The 19,627-nt window shown below is 38.9% G+C and overlaps 1 protein-coding gene across 3 annotated transcripts in view; it reads left to right on the top strand.

The window, feature by feature from the left end:
- Positions 1–1,148: 1,148 nt before the first annotated feature.
- mark4b (MAP/microtubule affinity-regulating kinase 4b) overlaps positions 1,149–19,627 on the top strand; it is a 44,964-nt gene continuing 26,485 nt past the window's right edge. For all 3 annotated transcript variants that reach the window (XM_066663604.1, XM_066663615.1, XM_066663625.1), the window contains exons 1-3: positions 1,149–2,099; positions 14,417–14,614; positions 14,720–14,773. In XM_066663604.1, coding sequence (XP_066519701.1) covers positions 2,049–2,099; positions 14,417–14,614; positions 14,720–14,773 — 303 coding nt within the window. In that variant the 5' untranslated portion in view covers positions 1,149–2,048. The remainder of the gene's footprint in view (positions 2,100–14,416; positions 14,615–14,719; positions 14,774–19,627) is intronic.

The raw sequence follows: 19,627 nt of genomic DNA on the forward strand, positions 1-19,627 counted from the left end.
GCCTGAGTTTCTCTGAACGTGGTAGAGTTCCCCTCTTAATGTCAAAGTGGAGCCAAATCTAAACTCTTTGTTAAATCCCATGTTTTCTGAATTAGGCAGTGCTCAAAAAAAAACTGTCTAATTTCAGATGAATGAGTTGGTAGATATTCCATATACACAAATGTTTGTGCACAATCACTGAAAACAAAGGGTTGCTCATGTTGTGTTTCCTTAAATTACAAACTAATTCTGGCCTTACATTTCAATGAATCTGTTCCTATCTGTTTCCAAGAAACAAACACACATTCAAAATATATGGCACCTGGCCAAATCGTCCCAGGGTGCCTGTCCATTGCAAGACATCATGTTCATTCTTTCACACCTATGAGCAGTTTCACACAGCCAATCAAACTACCAACATAGGTTGCGAGCGGGATCCAGATCACACGGAATAAACCCACCAAAGGAGAATACACCAAACTCCTCACAGTCAGCAAAGGTGGAGATTGAACCCAAGATTTTCCACTGACTTAATCCTGCTAGTACCTTACAGTCTCCTGGTAATGTCAGTCTGAATAGAGCCACTGATGTTCTGAAAATCATGCCATAAAGCATACAGAACATTTCCAGCTGTGTGAACAGGCCTGACACAAAATCTTCTGCTGTTTGCTACATGTGTGAAAGGATCACTATGGCAAATCTCCAGATCAGATTTTCAGGGGTTCATGGTATTCCTGAGTTTATGTGTGAAAATGGTGTGAGATTCTAAGCTCTGTGAGGAGGTCTACGTCTATGAGGAAGTGTGTGTTTTTCTGGTCTCTACTGCAGACCTATCAGTTTTGACTGTGGACATTTTTGGCTTCATTTCTATAGGACTGAAAAGTATGTAGGCAAGATTTAGCATTTAGAATCAGTACTTTGACAAAATGGATAGCGCGGGTACATAATGAAAAGTGCTATTTTTTTTAAACTGTGCTGTAGCGGTTAGCTTTGCACATGTCGCTGTGACGTCCTTGTGCTGAGGGCAGGTTCGTGCCGTGTGAATGAATGGGTGAATTGTCTCTTTAAGGGAAAGGGAGGGGATCTGCCTGAGGCCCCACCCCCTCCCACCTACCACCACCACCACCACCATCATCATCTCTGTGTCTGACGGCCTGCTAAATGCTGGTGTGACTGGCTGTAGGGACGAAGGCTGTGGAGATTAGCCTGTATTCTTTACTGGGAGAAGAGGGATCTTCGGAAGAGAATGTTTATAAATTATTTCTTTTTTCCCCTGTTTTCTGAGGCAATTTCCTCAGTGAAGGGAGTCGTCCGTTTTGTACTCTACACATAGTGAGCCAGCTGCTTTCTGCTGCTTCTAGGGGCTTTTATTTATTTATTAATGTCCTTTTTTCCTGGAAATGTACGCGGATGTCTGTTTGAAGGAGAGGCTTTTAACGAGGAAGTGGTTGTTTTTAACCGAAATACACCTCTCTGTTGGAAACGGAGAACGGACTTTCACTTAAAAAACACAGGACACAGGTTAACGTAATCCCGTTTCATTCCTTTGTGTTTTTTTCCTTGTCTCGTCTGCTCCGACTTAGAGAGAGAGAGAGAGAGAGAGAGAGAGTGGGCTAATAACGTTACAGGGAACCACAGCCCGTGGACACTATAATGTAAACACTGGAAGGGACTTTTATCGCTTGTCGACAGACCAAATGAGCAGTTGATCCACGAACACGAGCGCCCTATAGGCACACATTTTACCGCTGAGCTCCATCACACCTTTTTCAGCAAAGGGCGGTGACACGGCGCCGTGTGGAACTGGAAATGCGGATTAATTAAGTTTATCGAGCGGCTTTCTTCTTCCACTAGGAGAAAAGAGGCAGAAAAGACAGTGTCCAGGCTCGTCCTTAAGAGCCGAGTCCCTGACTGACCGAGGACAGGGGCTTCTTCAGCAAGAACAGTGGGTGTGAGATGCATTGGGACAAATGACAGCAGATTGGCTTTACTGGTACATTTTGTACATTTCATATAAATAGAAGGAGTGCATAAAGTGTTCGTCGTTGGGAGTAAAGAGCTCAGGGACAATGTCTTCACGTGCAGCACTACAGCCTGGGAATGACAGAAACGTAGACCATGTAAGTAAATTCTTCACATAAACATCACTTACTAAAAGTAGTTCATGCAGTGGTATTACATGACCAGAATATAGGCTTATTACAGACAAGTAAACGTCTAATAAATAAATCAATTAATTAATGATATGCCCCACATGCTGAATAAATGACGTGTTGAATGTAGTTTAATTACAGAGGCCAGGGCCTGTCTTGGAAGGGTGGGCTACTAAAGCATACTGTTAAAATGATGATGCCTACCTACGAAATATGGGTCTAATTACACATTTTATGATTCGACACATTGATTCTGAGGCCACTGTTAACATGGGATGATCCTAGACATTGATTATAAAGGTCTGATCTATTACATTTGAATTAAAATTTTATTTTAAAACAAAACCTTGTAATGTACCATGTTCCTCTGGCCAATTCTAGTTATATGGGGCCCTTAAACAACTTTTCAACCTCACAGTCATATTCTTTGGTATACATGAATATATAAAGTAGCGTAATGTTATCATGAAAATCTATTTTTTTTACTTTGTTGAGATATATAGCTTTAGTGTGATATGTACACACTTCAATACATAAATACATACTGATCTAATGCAGGGGTGCCCACATTTCTGGCTCTATATTTTCCAGAGGACAGGTCATCATGATATACCTTTAAAAATTTTTGAAAGTGTTGGGGGATGGAGTGAGTGCCTGGGATATACAGACTACTTAAAATTGCTGACCTGGGGGTCTTTTCATTATGTGTTATTTGACCAAATCTCGAGAGGGCTAACATTTAATTTTCAGTAATGATGGACCAGTACTTGGACTTAATTTTATTAATGTGCGAAAAGACTGATTCATGTTATTTAAATAAGGCATGATATACTGGTTGATTGCAATTGAGACATTGGGCACACCTGCTCTAATGCAGCTGCTTAAATTGCTTATGGCAGGGAATGAACCTATGTGTTCTTGTGTAAGATCATGATCCTGTGAAATTATAAACAGTACAAAAAACCTCCTCATAAAAATGAATATAGCATGTCTCCATTTTTAACACCCCTATCACATGCACCACCACAAGCGTGCTAATAAATATGCTAAATGTATCTATATTGAATCAGTTGCTAAATATGAGCTCCATTTGATTTACCTGTTTTAAATTTTATGGTTCTATGGAAGATCCCAAATGACAGACTGAGGCACATATTGGCAATACATGCATGCTACTAAACTGTCTGGCAGAATGTTACATAGCTCAGGCGTCCTCTAACTTTTTGGTGCTCTTTCTGAAACGGACTGCATAATTTAGCAGCCAGCTAATGTCTTGAAAGCTGTATTGAAAATTCAGAATTGCTGTATGAAAAGGGTAAGCTATTACTGATAAAAGGAAAGATATACATTCTTGAGTCCTGTTTGAAAGACAGTTATCATGTCACTGCCTAATTGTGAAAGTGTCTTTCTCAAACCCTTAATTGTGCAAATATAAGTGAAAATAGCCTGTAAGTTTGCTTTGCCACTGTAGTGGGCTGTTTGTAATTTCTTGAATCTTCTCACAGTCCTCACAATCTAAAAACAAAAGTACATTAAGCTAATGATTTTGGCATTTAATATAACCTTTAATTGGGCGTAATTCCAACACCGTGTCTGATGTGCTGAGTTGAAGGCCTGTGTCAACTCTGATTAAATGGGCAGTCTGCAGTTTTATTAAATTAAACCGCCTGACCTATGAGTTACTCTAGATTTAAGCAATTTCACATATACTCATACTCACATATACAATACATACTTTTCACATGTATTGATGGCTTTTATAGTGTGTTCAAATAAACTTAACTGTTGTGCAATGGAGGTATACACTCAAACAAAGATTATCAGGCGCCATATCTGACAGTCCATTGTGTGACAGTTTGGTGATTAAAGACCTACAAGTTTAGAGGCCTATCACAGCCAAAAGACATCATCTTATCACTGTCATGAGAATTAACCAGTGACTTGAATCAGGTGAACATTGTTGTGACACTGCAGGACTAGTGTGACAGTCCTACTGTATTAAATGTGAGGGGATAGCATTTATTTAGTTAACTATCGTAACCAATTTATTATGATCTGTTAATGCTTTGTAAACATACAATTCTCTTCCCTCTGCCTCCACCATAATGACATACTGCCACAACTCCCAGTGGTCATAATGGCATGTGTAATTAAGATGTAATTAAGATGAGGCAAGAAACTAGATCTAAATAAAATCCTTCTTATTGCATGTGGGATTTGTGTTGCAGAAAGAGGTTGGGTGTAGACGTCATCCATTCATTTTTTCATTATATGCTGTGGAAAGGAAATGTCCTTCAAAAAGGAATGAGGAACACAATTACCAGGCTGTGGCATCATGCACATTCTTATACTGCTTTGCATCTGAGGGTTCAGATTTGATTTTTTTTTTAGAGGAAACTGTGTTCCCCTGATGACTTTTTTCTATTAACTAATCAGTTAACTGATTTATATTTTTTAACATTAAGTAAGTTTAACTGTTCTATTGCTTGTTTTTGCAAACACCTCAAACCAAGAAATGATGTAGAAGGTTGCAAAAATAAAAATGGCTAATTAGCATTTGTACTCTGTACAAATAGGCCTATTGTAGAAAAAAAGTTAACCAGATAATCTGTGTTATGGTGCTTTTCCACTGCATGGGTCGGGCTCTACACGACACGACATGGTTCGCTTAAAGCTTGTCACTTTTCCACTGGTAGGATTCCTCTGAGAAATTGAGCTGGTAGCAAAACCCCATTTCTAACAGGAATCGCTGGCTTTGAAAACCGCAACAACAATGGCGGTAAAGTTAGGCGCTGTATACTCAACATGGACTAAACATGGCTCCGCGCCCCAGTTCTCACAGATCAGCTTTACTTGTTGCATGTTCGGCTTTTACTGGAACTTTCTTTCTTTGGTTGTTGGCCCAAGGAGTATATAAACCTCTTCAAAACCCCTCAAGGTATTGATACGAGCTGCTGTTGTGAGTGAGATAAAAAGAAATGTGAAAGCTACTGTAACTTAAAATATTTTACAAGTGGCAGTTTGTTCTGGATTTGGATGAGCTCTGCATTTCTTGGTGATTGACATGGCTCAGGCCAATCAGCATTCAGTAGGGTTTACACATCATGATTTAGTACCTACTCGGCATGGTTGGAACCCCGAGTGAACTGGAACTGAATACTTACCTGGTTCCAGGGACCAGGTACCAGATTTGGCCAGTGGAGAAGGAAAATGCTGAGTCAAGTAGAGTTGTGTAGGTTCCATGCAGTGGAAAAGCGCCATTGTATGTTACAGCAGTATATAGCCCATATTCACTACACTTATAAAAAAAAACCAAGCACTCTCAATGTATAAGTAACAAGAAGTTTTGATATTATTTTTAGTATATTTCAATTTAAAAATGTATTGCAGATACACCCTTCTGCCTGTTCTGAGGGAGAAGGGAGAAACTAGGCATCTAAGTATACTAGGCTTCAGAGTAAGGTAGGCTGGAAAAAAGGCATGTCTAATATTATGCACAACCAAAACTACAGACTTTTCATTTTACAGACAAATTTATAAATGACTTATGATATTTGGAGTTTTAGATGTTTTGTGTGGAAGAGTTGGAGAAATTATTTGTCTGAACCAGACCAAGTGTGTAGCATTGGACCAGAGTCCTGGAGAATATAAAATATAGAATTAAATCATGAAAATGAAAAATGTATTCATTGTTTCGCCCCTTGTATGTGAGCTCTGTGCAGGGTACCAATGTCAATGTGTAATTGAAAGGCACAGGAATGGTGAGGAGTGCTTTATTGTAATGAGACACTACCAGTTTTGCATTGAGTTTGGTTACATCACTAAAATAACATAGACTTTTGTGTTCTATATTTTTCTAAGATATAGCCAACTTATGTTGTTCCTTACAAAATCACTAGCTAATGCAAACAGGGGTTTGAAAATCTTTTCAGTAACACTACTTAGTGTCCAATGTTTGTTTGTGGATTTTCCTTATGGGGAGAATGACCTACAGAGTTACATGTTTCCTCATAATTTCCCAGCAATCGCAAAGAAGTAAATTTGCGAAAAGTTAGACAGCACGTGATCTTACAGTAAAATATGTCCTTTGTGTATTTTAAAGAGGATTATTTGTGCTACATTTTATTTAAGGAAGACAGAAAAAGTCTCAAAAAAATTTGAAATATTTCACTTACAGTTAATGTATTACCTGGAGGGTCTGAAATTAACACGTCAGGGTCAGCAAAACCCAATGGAATTTACCAGACGCTGAAACAGAGGAACTGATAGCGCAGAACAAACACACTAGGAAATGTGTCAAGGGAGAGAAACCAATCTCAGATTATGCAAACCCATTTGTGTGACCACTGAGCAAGAGCAAGTGTCAAAAAAAAGACAACCAACTGAATTTATTCAGACTTTGTAGGTCAGAAGATGATTGAGTGCTCAAAGTGTAGTCTACAGCACACTACCTGTTTAAATTAAGCACTTCCAGTGGTCAGGTTGGCGGCCATTTCATACCATCTCTTTATAAAGACTCTCTTTCTCTGTGTCATAGTTCCTTCTTGATGTTTTCATTTGTTGAACAGCAAGTTATAAGGGTATGAAAGTTAGTGGTTTGCAAGATGTTGTGTAAGATCACTTCTTGTTACCTTGTGTTGTATCACTGTTTCATGGTAAATGGCTAGCACGGGCATTTTGTATGTTGTTCAGTTTGGTAGGTGTCGTTTAGCCTTATGCTCTTGTAAACTGTCTTTAAAAAAAAAATCATACACCCCCCTGAATCTGCTCTCAGGCCTTAGAATGAAAGTTAAAGCAACCTAAATAGTGTGGTCTGTAAAGCAACTGTGTGGTCATAGTCTTATGCCGTAAATGTGTGTGTGTTTGTTTGTTTGTTTGTTTGAAGGTATATAGAGGTAAATTAAGAAAATTGGGATTCTAGAAGTCTGGAATATAATTCTTAAGATTAAAAAAAGAAATGTCCATATTATGTTCATTACCAAACTGGCAGACAAACACTGAGACACCATATTTTCCTCAGGGTTCCTCAGGAAAAACCAGACAACCAGCCATTAGCTGCATACCTCAGCTAATCTAACACAGAGGTCAGACATGCTGGGAAAGCTCAGGCCTAGTGGTTTGTTTCTTAGAGACCACTGAAAGTGTATGAGCTAGTCATCTTCTGCAAATATTAAAAAAAGGTGCTTGTATTGTGAAGACAAAACATATACTTACTTTCTTATTAACAAATTGTAACTCTTTGTAGTTTGTTTGTACCATTGGAAAACAGCAGCTGTCTTCTCCATTGTGTGGGTATTTGATGATGCATGTACAAATAGGAATGTTCCAGACTGAGATTCAGTTAAATTTTGTGAAGTATTATGACAGTGGAATTTTTTATTGAAGTGAACAAACACATTGCATTAGTTTATTTGACATATGTGCATCAGTGTTTCATTAACCTTCAAAACTGCACTGTGAAAAGATTAATAGCCTTAGTTGCATTGTAGTTGCACTGCTTGTGATATTTCTAGGAGGAGATATATTATATCTCCTTTTACAGAAGTTAATATAGTTCTCTGGGGTCTTAACAAAACATCCAAGACATACTTTAGTCAAAATACAAAGATCAAACAGCACAGCACCGTTCACTACTGTCTATACACTGTCTTTAAAATTCAAAATGCTGCAATACAGATATGCCTGGTAAATGGACTTTATTTTTGGTATCACTGCACAGATTTTGGTTCATTGTTCCACTACACAATTCCACTACAATAAACAATTTGACACTATCTGACCACAACAGTGTGAGTAACCAAAAATCCTAGTGTAACAGGATTATTTAGTTCATTTGGCTGTTCTGGGATTGCATCATTATTTTGTTTACCATGCTGTTGGCAGCGATTGACAGCTGATGCCGGTGGTGTCCCTTTGTGTATTGGGGAAGAGGTGGGGGATGGGTTTTTGTGCACCGTGCATTTACCAGATGGGTCTCAGCTGGGGCTTTTTGTTTGGCCCTCTAATCTGATGCCAAGGTGAGACTTTTCAAGCTGCCTGAACGCTCTCTGTCAATGTCCGTTGGCCTGTCAGAGCCATATTGCTTTACATAGCTGCAGGGCCAAGTTACCAAAGCAAAAATACACAGTCATGTGTACCGATATGACAGAGGCATTATAGCCATAAAGAATGAGCCAGTACAGAACCTGTGTCTTAGCAGGCTTTATGGAGAGGGAAACAGCAAATTTACACAAATGGAGGAACGTTCCCACCCTGAAAAGGGCTTTTAAATTATTCACACACAAATGATTCAGTGAGCTTGCCGTAAAACAGGCTCAACGTCATGTTGCCTAAGACCAAAAGCAAAATGCATGCTGTTAAAAAAAAAAAATGGCAATAAGTTCTCACGCCTGAACTTAAATCCAGTAGCAGATTAGAGCTTTCTAAGGATTACTCTCCTGCCCCTTGACACTGGTAGGAACATTTTGACTACTCTTTTTAACCAGTCATCAGCTTTTATTTAAAAGCACCAGCTGCTTAAAACTATAATCATGTCATGATGAATGGACCAAAATTACTGTTCTCCTTCTTCCAAACAGTTTGGAAATGAAGGATTTTTTAAAAGCAATGACAATATGCAGTGCAGTCCACAAGTATTCAGACAATGATATGTCTGTCATCTGGTAAAAAAAATAACTTTATCTGTTGTAAGCACTCTTACTCGTCTCATACAGTGGTGACACATTATACTCTATCATGGGCTTTTCTGGTTAAAAGACTGAAACAAACCCTTCAGATGATGCATCTGGTTTTTTTTCCACTAGCAGTCACTAGCCACTACTCCAGTGACCGTTCTGGAGTCAGATTTGCAATGTATGTATGTAGTATGAGGCTTTTATGTAGTTCATGCTTGTTAATGTAGTTAATGTAGCATGCATTACACAAAATTCTGTAAAAGTGATGAGACTGAGGACTTTAAATACTTTCATTAATATCAAATACTAGTTGTTGGCTGGAATGCCACTCAAATAGAGGGTATTTACATTAGAATTATTTAGAAGTTATGACATTGCTGCTGTGAACAGTTGGATTTGGTTTTGTTTAGTCATCACTTTCAAGGAAATGGACTTAAAGTTTAAAATGAGGAACTGTCCCAGTTTGGGTGTAACGCTGTTGTGGATAACAGGACGTAGAGCCGAGAGATTGGAGGTAGAACAGATGAGTGATGTGGTTGAACAGCCGGATGTGTGTTTGTGTGACTGAACGAACAGACCCTGACCCCTCCCCACTCCTGTGCTCCTGTCCTACCCCAGGCAGGATGCTGCCCAAAGGGGAGGTCTATTGTCCAGGGCCAGAGAGGGGGCTTCACAATCATGGGATTTCATTCAAGTGTTCAGAACAAAGTAAAACATCACTAGACTGTAATAGAGAAGATGTACTTCTTCAAGCCAATTTCAGCTCCTCTGGTTCATCGTATTCATCGTATGAAATATTTGATGTGGTTTACACAAGAAATGTTCAATAGGGTGTAATATATCATTGGTTGCTGTGTTTGTATTAACATCTAAGTTTAAATTATTTGTTGCAGATTATACTAAATTTTACCATAGTAAATCATTCAGGAGAGCTTTATTCTCAGTATTAATTATGTACTTTAATATGGCAAAGATCTACAGAGGTGCACACATGGCACACACTGACTTTATAAGTGAGCTAACGTCATATGTTTCAGCTCCACCTAACATGCCTTTTGTTCCCCAACAATCAGCCTGCATTTTTCTATTTAAAGCTCTGTATCCTCTCATTCGTAGACGGTTTCATACTGATGTGAGCTTTACAAACCAAACCAAGAGGATGTCAGTTGTTTTTCTAGTTGTTCCTGCCTTTTTTGTAGATAGCATTATTCACAGATCAGTCTGTGAGCTAATAGAGATTGAAGTTTGTGAAGGAGAATTGATCTACCAATGCTTTGTAACAAGTGTTGCTATTACATAAGGTTTACAGAACATTGTTAAAAATTCCTTTTAGACTAATGAGAAGCTGTTGTGCAGAAGTATTACAGTGATTCAAATCAGAATGTTTGTTTTTAATTAATTGCCACATAACTACTGGTACAAAATGGGGGCGGGAGAGTATAGGGCTCTTTATCTGTTCTTAGCAGCTACACTAATAGTCAACCCAACTCCCTGTTCTTTCTGGTAACATCACGAGATTACTGTCTGTATATTCTACAGAATATCCATATTTAGATCCAGAAAAAGAGCTGCACTTTTAAAATGGACCATTCAGTATCTCATATCAGAATGTAATTCTGCTTCTTAGAGCTTTTATACAGTTTATAGCCTAAACATATCAAAATGGTATTGTCATATATATTCTTCCCATTTAAACCAAAACAAAACTTAGTTAATTAGTGTCCTCAGTCCTCATAAAATAGTCGCCACTGTCTTGTTTTTCTATGTGGAGACAGCTTGATGACTCACAAAAATAGATGCAATCTGTCCTACTGGTATCACCATTTGCCAGTGTTCTGTAAAGAACTGTGGAAAAGTGACTACAAAAGAGCAGTTTTCATGTAAGAACCTGATCTATTGAAATGCATCATCTTGGCATCCTCTTGTTATTAGCAAGGTGTGATTTTTGGGTGTGGAGTTCTCTCATCCCCCTTACTGCTTTGCTCGAAACCCTGTCTTGCCTGCAGTGAATGTCTACCCCCACATCCATCTCCCTGCCCCCACCCTTCTGAATAAATGGTGTGGCAATCAGGGAGAGGGAGGCTGTGGGAGAATCGATGGGCTCTCCTTGAAAGGGAAAAATGAAAGTGGGGGTGGAGAGAATAGCCACAGATTCTAGTCCTGGCCTGAAATGAGGAAAAGGTAGCAACATGAGACATATGATGTTGTTGGTGTAGCTTGTGTGTGTAGGTGGGTCTGTATGTGAGCTATTGTGGAAGGTTGTGAAGGGCATCAGGACCTGACTAAGCGTTTTTGTCTATCCTGTCACATGGAGGTCAGAGCTGGGCTGTAGATAATTCCCAGCCCAGGGGGACGGGTGGTCCTGCAGAGAGTGACGCAGCAGAGGGGACATAGAGAGGGTGCAGGGAATAGTTCCGAAAGTTATGCCCCTTTCACACATGCACGGTAATCTAGAAATGTTCACAGAGTTTACCCGTTGGAGTTGTATGTGTGAACGCGACACCTGCAACATTCGTCCCAGACCTTACCCGTACGGTGCGGTAAATATTCAGGAGTTTCTCCTGAACATGCCGTACAAGCTTTGTGTGCCACACCTAAAGCACGTTTCATCTTCGGCTGCGAGTGCAGGCCTGAGGCAGAAAATCTCCCGCTGTGAGCAGCATGTTCCAGGACATCTCCGGACACGATACTCTGAAGTTTATCTAGAAATTCATGTGTGCATTAGACTAGCACTGTTTCTGTTAATTTCAGATGAAGTCTATATGTTTGCCTATTTAGATGCCTTTATCATTGGCTGAATATTACATTTTATATCTTCCTTAAATCTCTTAAGAAGTGTCTTTCTTAAGTTCCATTACTTGACAATGATGTTTCACAACAGAGTTACAAATATAGCAAAGGTCCAGGTCCATAATTTTAGAGCAAGACTACACATGTCAGTACAATGCCTTTTACAATCTACGAAGCTTCTCATACAACTGCTCAAGTATCGCTTTATATATGTTATCCAGTGCTTATGTTTGTGTAATGATTACCTCCAAATAAAGATGGAAAGCCATTTAGTGCAGGAGGTGTAGGAATTTATGGGGTGTATAATGTGATGGAGTCCTTAGATATTCTGGGAAATAGGAAGACCTACAGTAAATCTGTTCTATAGATGCAATCATCCACATTACCATTGTTCTCATTTCATAACAAGCAGTGAATGTACTGAAATTGAAATGAAGTGGCACTTTCCTGAATACTTGTGCTATATATAGTGATAAAGTTTTCATTTCACTAATTCTGCTGTTAGTAAATAGAATGAATTCATGCATGAACAAATGACTGCGTATTTACTGTAGTTTCTATTGGTGTGCTTGGCAAAGCCAGGGAGATGCACAGAGGAGGAAAGAATGCTGTGGCGTCACTTAGCGTCAGAGTGCAAAGGCAGAATAATGGCATAGCACATTCCAGAATAGATTAGATCTTCGATGGCACATGAGTTACTGAGGTCTTCCACTGCACCTTGTCCTGTTTGTCAAAACATGGAAGCAAATACGGAGCTCAGGCATGTCATCTGTGCACAGCATACAGAGATCAGTTTGTCTTTTCAAGGCTCTAGAAGCTGCTAACACCTGTGCACTGAAGTCTTACCAGTCAGAGCATTGTATGTAATCCAATAAAAGAGCATTTCCCAGCAGTGTATGCCATGCTCAACTCCGTGCCATGCTAATCAATTAATCCACAAGGAAAATCCTTCTCTAAATGTTGCTGTTGGAAATTTCTGAAGCTGTAACATCCGGTCAATTTATATAGCACTATGTGCTAGTTGTATAATCCAGTCAGCTAATTGTTGTTATGCATTATATGTAGCTCCGGTACGCATTGTTTTACGGCTTTTGTTTAAGGCTATAACTTGTTAGTATTTTCATACACTGCTGAAATATGTATTTTACTGATGAGTGGTAAAACCCACTGAGTTGCATAATTACATTCAGTGTTTTGTCAGTAAGTTGAGAGATTTAGATTAGCTAAATTTAAAAATAACACTAGACATTGGCCTAAAATTAAGATAATGTCCTGCTGTCTGTTGCTTATTAACAACTTTATGTATTCAGCTTACATTGCTGAATCTACAGTGTACATTAGACATTTTTGATGTCATTTAGGAGACTGCAAATCACTCTGGAATGCCCTCATTCAGTTCATACTATAGCAGATAATAATAGCCAATATGCACTCTGTACATCTGGGACACATCTCCTAATCTTTGAATTTGTGTGTTTTATTAAGTTTATTTGCAACAGATAAAATCAAGCACCTAGCAATACAGTCCACCTTTACAAACATTTGTGAAAGGAGTCGTTCTAAAGCGCACACTGAATTTGAGCATGGTACTTTAATAGGATGCCACCATTGCATCAAATAATTTTCTGAAATTTCTTTCTTAATAAATATTCCACAACCAATTGTGAGTGATATTATTATTATTATTGAAAATTGGAAGCATTTAAAGCAGCATGGTGCCACAGCAGGGAGTGTCGCAGTCACACAACTCCAGGGACCTGGAGGTTGTGGGTTCAAGTCCCACTGTCTGTGAGTTCTCCCCGTTTCTGTGTGGGTTACTTCCGGGGTGCTCTGGTTTCCTCCCACGGTCCCAAAGCACACGTTGGTAGGTCGATTGGTGACACAAAAGTGTCCATAGGTGTGTGTATGTGTGTTGCTCTGTGTTCCTGCCTTGCGCCCAAGGATTCCGGGTAGGCTCCGGACCCACCCTGAACCATATAAGTGCCAAGCAGGTGCATGCAAACCTTATATGATCAAAGCAAAAGGCCAAGCCTCAAATGGAGTTTTGTATGCCACCACTAGACTCTGGAGCAGTGAAAAAGAGTTCTGTGTAGTGTTGAATCAGGATTCTCTATTTAGTAGCCTGATTGAAGAGTCTGGGTTTGGTGAATGCCAGGAAAATGTTACCTGCCTGACTGCATTTTGCAAACTGTAACTTTTGGTAGAGGACATATTATTATGTTCTGGGGTTTGTTTTTTTAGGGATTGTCCTAGGCCTCTTAGTGAAGAGAAATCTTAATACTTCTTATATATTATAAAGATATTTTGGACAGTTTGTATACTTCCAGCAGTTTGGGGAAGGCCCTTTTCTCTTCCAGCACAAAGCAAAGTCCATAAAGGCATATTTGGGTGAGTCTGGTTTGGAAGAACTTGAATGGCCTTAGAGGGCCTTAGAGCCCTGACCTCAAACCCATAGAACAATATTTGGATTAACTAGAATGAAGATTGATGCTGGACGAGAGGGCCTGGCTTGCAGTGTCTTACCTCACAAATGCACTTCTGGAATGCTGGACAAAAATTCTCACAGACACAATCTTGTAGAAAGGAGTGAAAGCTGTTAGAGCTGCAAAAGGGGGCCATCTTCTTATTAATACCTCTGGATTTAGAATGTGATATCTTAAAATGTGTAGGTGCCCCAATATTTTTTTCCTGTTTACATCAAATTCACATCTGCCATTTTATCTTTAGCATGTTGTAAAGTTATTAATAACACTAATGATCAAATTTACCCACCTCTAGATAGTTTTGTAATTGTTCTCAAATTGTCTTCTCTTTCCCCAGCATGCCTCTCTCTCTGCCAGTCGCTCAGAGAAGGGCTCAGCCTGGTCGAACCGCTCTCTGGGAGCTCGGTGCCGGAACTCCATTGCCTCTTGCACAGACGAGCATCCCCACATTGGCAACTACCGGCTACTCAAAACAATTGGCAAGGGCAACTTCGCCAAGGTCAAGTTAGCACGCCACATACTTACTGGCAGAGAGGTACGACTTACTGCAGCTTTACAGCAATGTTTTTATATGCGAGGTAGATGTAAACACAGAGTGTCAGTCCAGTCTACTTACAAATTGTGCTTTTACCATTTTCAGGTTGCAATAAAAATTATTGACAAAACTCAACTCAACCCAACCAGCCTACAAAAGGTAAGACCTAGATTTTAACTGAAGCTCTTTTGGTTTATTTTTATTTTTGATTTACTTATTTATATAACTTATAAGAGAGGAGCACATACCATATTTGGAATGGCAGCAGTAAACTTTGTTATAAACTCAGTATGAGACAGTAAAAAGCATAAATCATATTGTTAGTTATGTTGTAATAGGCATTCATGTCAAATCACAAGGCCTGGGGTGTGTTTTGTTCAGGTGTTTGAGTGACCCTCCTTGTGGAAGGATGAACTTTGACCTAATGTTGTTAGTGGAAGCCCTTTGGTTTTGATACAGTGATATAGTTTTTTGATGTCTGTTTAGAAACTTTGTGTTGCAGTGTTGTTTTATCCAATGCTGTTTGATTGCCGTGTGGTTTGTATTGTATCTGAATAAGTCCAGTCCATTGTGATTGCGTTTCTGAAGCTAAATAAGGCCAATTTTAATCTCTAGGTTAATGTAAATCTCTAGGTAAATGTTAATAGAGATAAAATGAGCAGACTGATCAAACACAGGCAAATACATTTCGTTTGTGTTTATCTTCTTAATTTAAGCTCCAGTATTTAGAGTAAATCCAAAGTATATTCTGCTCCAGCTCTGTGTTTTCTGAAATTGTATAATACGTCTGTATCTGAGGGTGGTGGTGCAGCTTTCTATGAAAGGCTGTTGCAGGTGAAATGTAGGGATTAAAATGCTTATTAGGATGTTTACCTTAACAGAATAACAACCGGTAGAGGATACAGGCATTTATTCAGTGTCAGATATTTCAGGAAGCTGTCATCTTTAACAGTTAACATCTGCTGGTCTCACAGTTCTTCCACTGGCAGCAGTTTCTATTTTATTTATTAATTTTTTTAACATAATTTATAAATATTCCTTGTCATTTACATGCTGTGGACATTCAACAACAAATGGACCAGTAAAAATGATATTAAACATGTTTAATAAAAAAAAATTAAACTAAACAACTTTAAAAAGGTTTAATAAAGCTGGTGTTTTGGAGATAAATTATTTTGTTCCCTTGTGCTGGCTGCCTTTAAGCAGTAGTTTTCATTTGATCTCCATAATTGTAGTCTGACACAACATTATAGCCTGTGTGTACTATGAACAGGTCTTTGTATGAGGAAGTAAGTCTGTGTGTGTGAGAGAGCGACTTTCACACTTCTGATGTGAGAATTGCTGTTAGTGACACTAATCGTTCTTACCCTGTTTTGCTGTGAAGACCATTTCTGACCTTTGCTGAGTCTGTTCCCATGAATAAGTACAGCTGGACTTAACAATAATGCAGTAATTCACATGTGATGTTTTTCTTGCACTAAAAAATATATTCAAAAATGTATTTGGACAGAAGTAATATTCTGGATAGGGCTGCATGATTTAGACACAGTTATATAGCTTCATGCACTGCTGGACATAAAGGCCTTGTGCTCCTCAGAAAATCCAGTACTTTTTGCTCAGAATATACTCATATTATCCTTAATACAAATAATATAAATGCAGTTTCAGCAATCATTATGTGATAAATATAATGTTAAAAATGACCTGTAATAAATCTTATGCTCTTGGGTTGTTTATATCTGTTGAAAATAAGGGTTCATTTTCAGCTCATCTCTAAAAGTAGTCTTCTGTTAAAGTTAAGTTTAAAGGTGCACTATCCAAAATTTTACCAACAAAGGTCGCACTGGCGTCTTATTCAGGGAAGCCCTTTCCTTCAGCCTCGCCTTCTTTTCCTGCCTCAACCCCACCTACCATCTTCTTGTTGTTGAGAGCACAGTCAAAGTCAAAAGTCACACAGACTCTCAACAAATTCATAATATCCACAGCAGTTAACTTTATCATGCCAGTCACTGAAGAAAACGGACATTGAATATTTATAATAATTTAAAAAATATTTACTTGGTGCTTTTCCATCACCCAAAGATCCACAGACACAAAGGATATAACCCAACACAGAATATAGAAGTCCAGAGAGAAAAGGTGCAGTTACTGTTCTCAGGGGACTCACTGTGTGGATGCAGTCATTCTCTGTCGGTGTGCATGCTGTGTGTAGGCAATTAAAACCAGATGTTCTCTCTCTTGGGCAGGAGGGTAGAAAAATCATGTGCCTACAGGTCTGGAGCATGGGGATAAAAAGCGACTGAATTGGCCGTGACGAGTTGAACTCAGGCTTTCGCTCTTTGTAGTAGTCAGCATCTCATTTGAATTTATCACTCCACCAACTTTGTGTTTTAACACTGAAAGGTGAATAACATGAAAACAGCGAATGGAAACAATAAAGTGACAGCCATTTTCCTGATGAAGAGAGTTAGAGAAGAGAAAGCAGTATTTATTTCCCTGTGTGCCATCACACCACATCAGTGGGGAGAGGTGTCACTGACCCAGGAGAGCGCTTCTAGGAGAATAACTGTGAGTTTGGAGTCTGGTGGGAGCCTTTCAGCAGAACTTGGTCTCCTCCACATCAGAAAAGTCTGGCCAGCGCTGACTGTACTGTGCCTGAGTCCCGAACATTAGCTGAAAGATTGTTCCAGAGTGAAAAAGTTTGTCCCCACTGATGAAGCCTGATTTATTTGAACCAGTAGAAAAACAGCATCCTGCGATCTAAATTAACATGATGGTTCTTGCGTGTATTCAGGGGTGAGACCATGCAGGGTTTTATTACTCAGTAGAAGAAGCCAGTGCTGAGTTGATTTAGCATTGAGTCTTACAGATTATTTTTTGCAGATTTTGGACCCAGAAGGAGAAAACCTGTTTTATCAGAGTTCAGATTCAGCAAATTCAGGAAATTATGCAGCATCCAGTGTTTTTAGTATTTTACACAGTCATTGATATTATTTAACCTGGTTTTGCTGATAAGTACAATTGCATATCTTTATCATACCAGTGGAAACTGACACCCAGCAGCAGCATCTATAATGTAAATTCTAACAGTCCTCAAACAGACCCTTGTGTAATGCTATTTCACTTTCACAAGACTGGATGTAACCGTGTTTACCTTTATGAAGTGATAACTTTCAGTTGGGTAGAGTTTAAACCAGGATTGAGAACCACTATCTTAGAAAGATGGTTCTTAGGTCAGGTACCAGCAATGATAGAAGACATTGATTGGAACAAAAAAAGTGATGTTTCTGTGATAAGATGGGTTGTGTATCTTGCTTTGATTATTTATTAATTGGATTTCTATGCAGGTATAAACAGAGCTGTTAGAATGTTTTTTATGATCTTGGATATAAATTGCCGGTTAAAACCAGGTCTATAGTTTGACAGTGCACTAGGATTGGTTTCTTTATCAAAGGTTTAATAACGGCTAGTTTAAAAGCATTGGGTCTGTGACCCAGGAAATGTCAAGAATTTATTGTTAAAAGAAGTTTAATTATAATTGGTAGTACTTTTTTAAAAATAGGTTTGTTGGAAATAAATCAAAGTCGTGCCAGATCAGCCCCATTAGAGGGGAGGGCAAACAGGGTGGAGTCCATAATATTGGCTCAATTGTTGGTCCTATAGTTTCAGTTCTATAAATAAAATTTAACGGTTTACCAAGTTTTGAGGAACAAAGGTCTGTATCATTTTACCTGTACATATTAATTATATCAAGAGTGTACTACTGTCCAAAATTATATTTCAAAAGAAATCATTTTAGATCAATTACTATTTTTCCATTCATCCTGAAATTTTCACATGATGTAAAGAATAGCTTTTCTTTTCAGATCATGCCAAAAATTAAAACACATATTCAGCAAGAAAATGGATATACATGGTTTTGTACAAATAGTGACATTATACATACATGTGATAGGAAGAAATTTGAGTGGATGTATGTGGCTGGTTGTGTTGCTGTGGCTGGTGCAGGGTGGGGCTGAGAAGGGTGCTGGGGGGAGCTCTGCAGAGGTGTAGTTGAGTGTTGCAGTAATGCTGACCGCTGTCTCGTCTCGTCTCGTCAGCACTATCTCCCTTGAGCAGAACACACCAGGTGACACCTCCTGGCCTTTTGCTTTTGCTTCTCTTTCTCTCTCTCTGTCTCTCCCTCTCTTTTCTTTCACTTTCACCAAATCTTATCTTCTCTTAATTCTGCTTCTCTGAGTACTTTTTCTCTCTCTCTGTCTCACTCTCTATGTCTCTTTTCTCTGGGGTTTCCATCTGTCATTAAAAATGTTATGCCAGCAACATGTTCACAAAAAGGTGGATCAGAAAACAGGAACAGGAAACAAAATAAGTTAATAAATAAGACAGTTCTACACTGTTTAGAAACATAGCGTGCCAGCTAACAGACATTTTTAACTCCACGGTATAGGGTATTATCATTATACCACTCAACCCTAGTCTTTTTCACATTCAAACTCTGGAAAATGTCCAGAGAATCAGGTCCAAACATTTTCTGGATTTGTCCTTTCACACATGTAGTACACTACAGATTTTCCATGTCACAGCTGGAGATGTTTTGCGTGCTTTAGGCATGGGGTGGCACCTGTCTAGAAGTGCCTGTAAGGCACAGCATGATTCTCCAGAACATTACCAGCTCTATTCACACATGAGCTCCCTGTGCCATTACCCAGACTTTGTACTAGAGGCCTGGCAGGATAAAGTCTGGGTAGTGTCCAATACAAATGTTACAGACATTTGCATTCATACATACAGCTCCTTTTAGGTGAAGTCCAGCAAATTTCTGGGGTACCCTGCATGGGTGAAAAGGGCTTAAGAGTGAAAAGTTTTATAGAAATGTAATGTGACTTTGTTCTGAAGCATTACACTATAAGCAGGTGAATATAAAAGGTATAAAAGAAGCATTCAATAAAGGTTCAATCTGTGAAGGCAAAAAATATTTTGTTGCTGAATACTTTATGCTAAACATAAGAC

The sequence above is a fragment of the Hoplias malabaricus genome, chromosome 1 (assembly GCF_029633855.1).
Source record: "Hoplias malabaricus isolate fHopMal1 chromosome 1, fHopMal1.hap1, whole genome shotgun sequence".
Taxonomy (NCBI): Eukaryota; Metazoa; Chordata; class Actinopteri; order Characiformes; family Erythrinidae; genus Hoplias; species Hoplias malabaricus.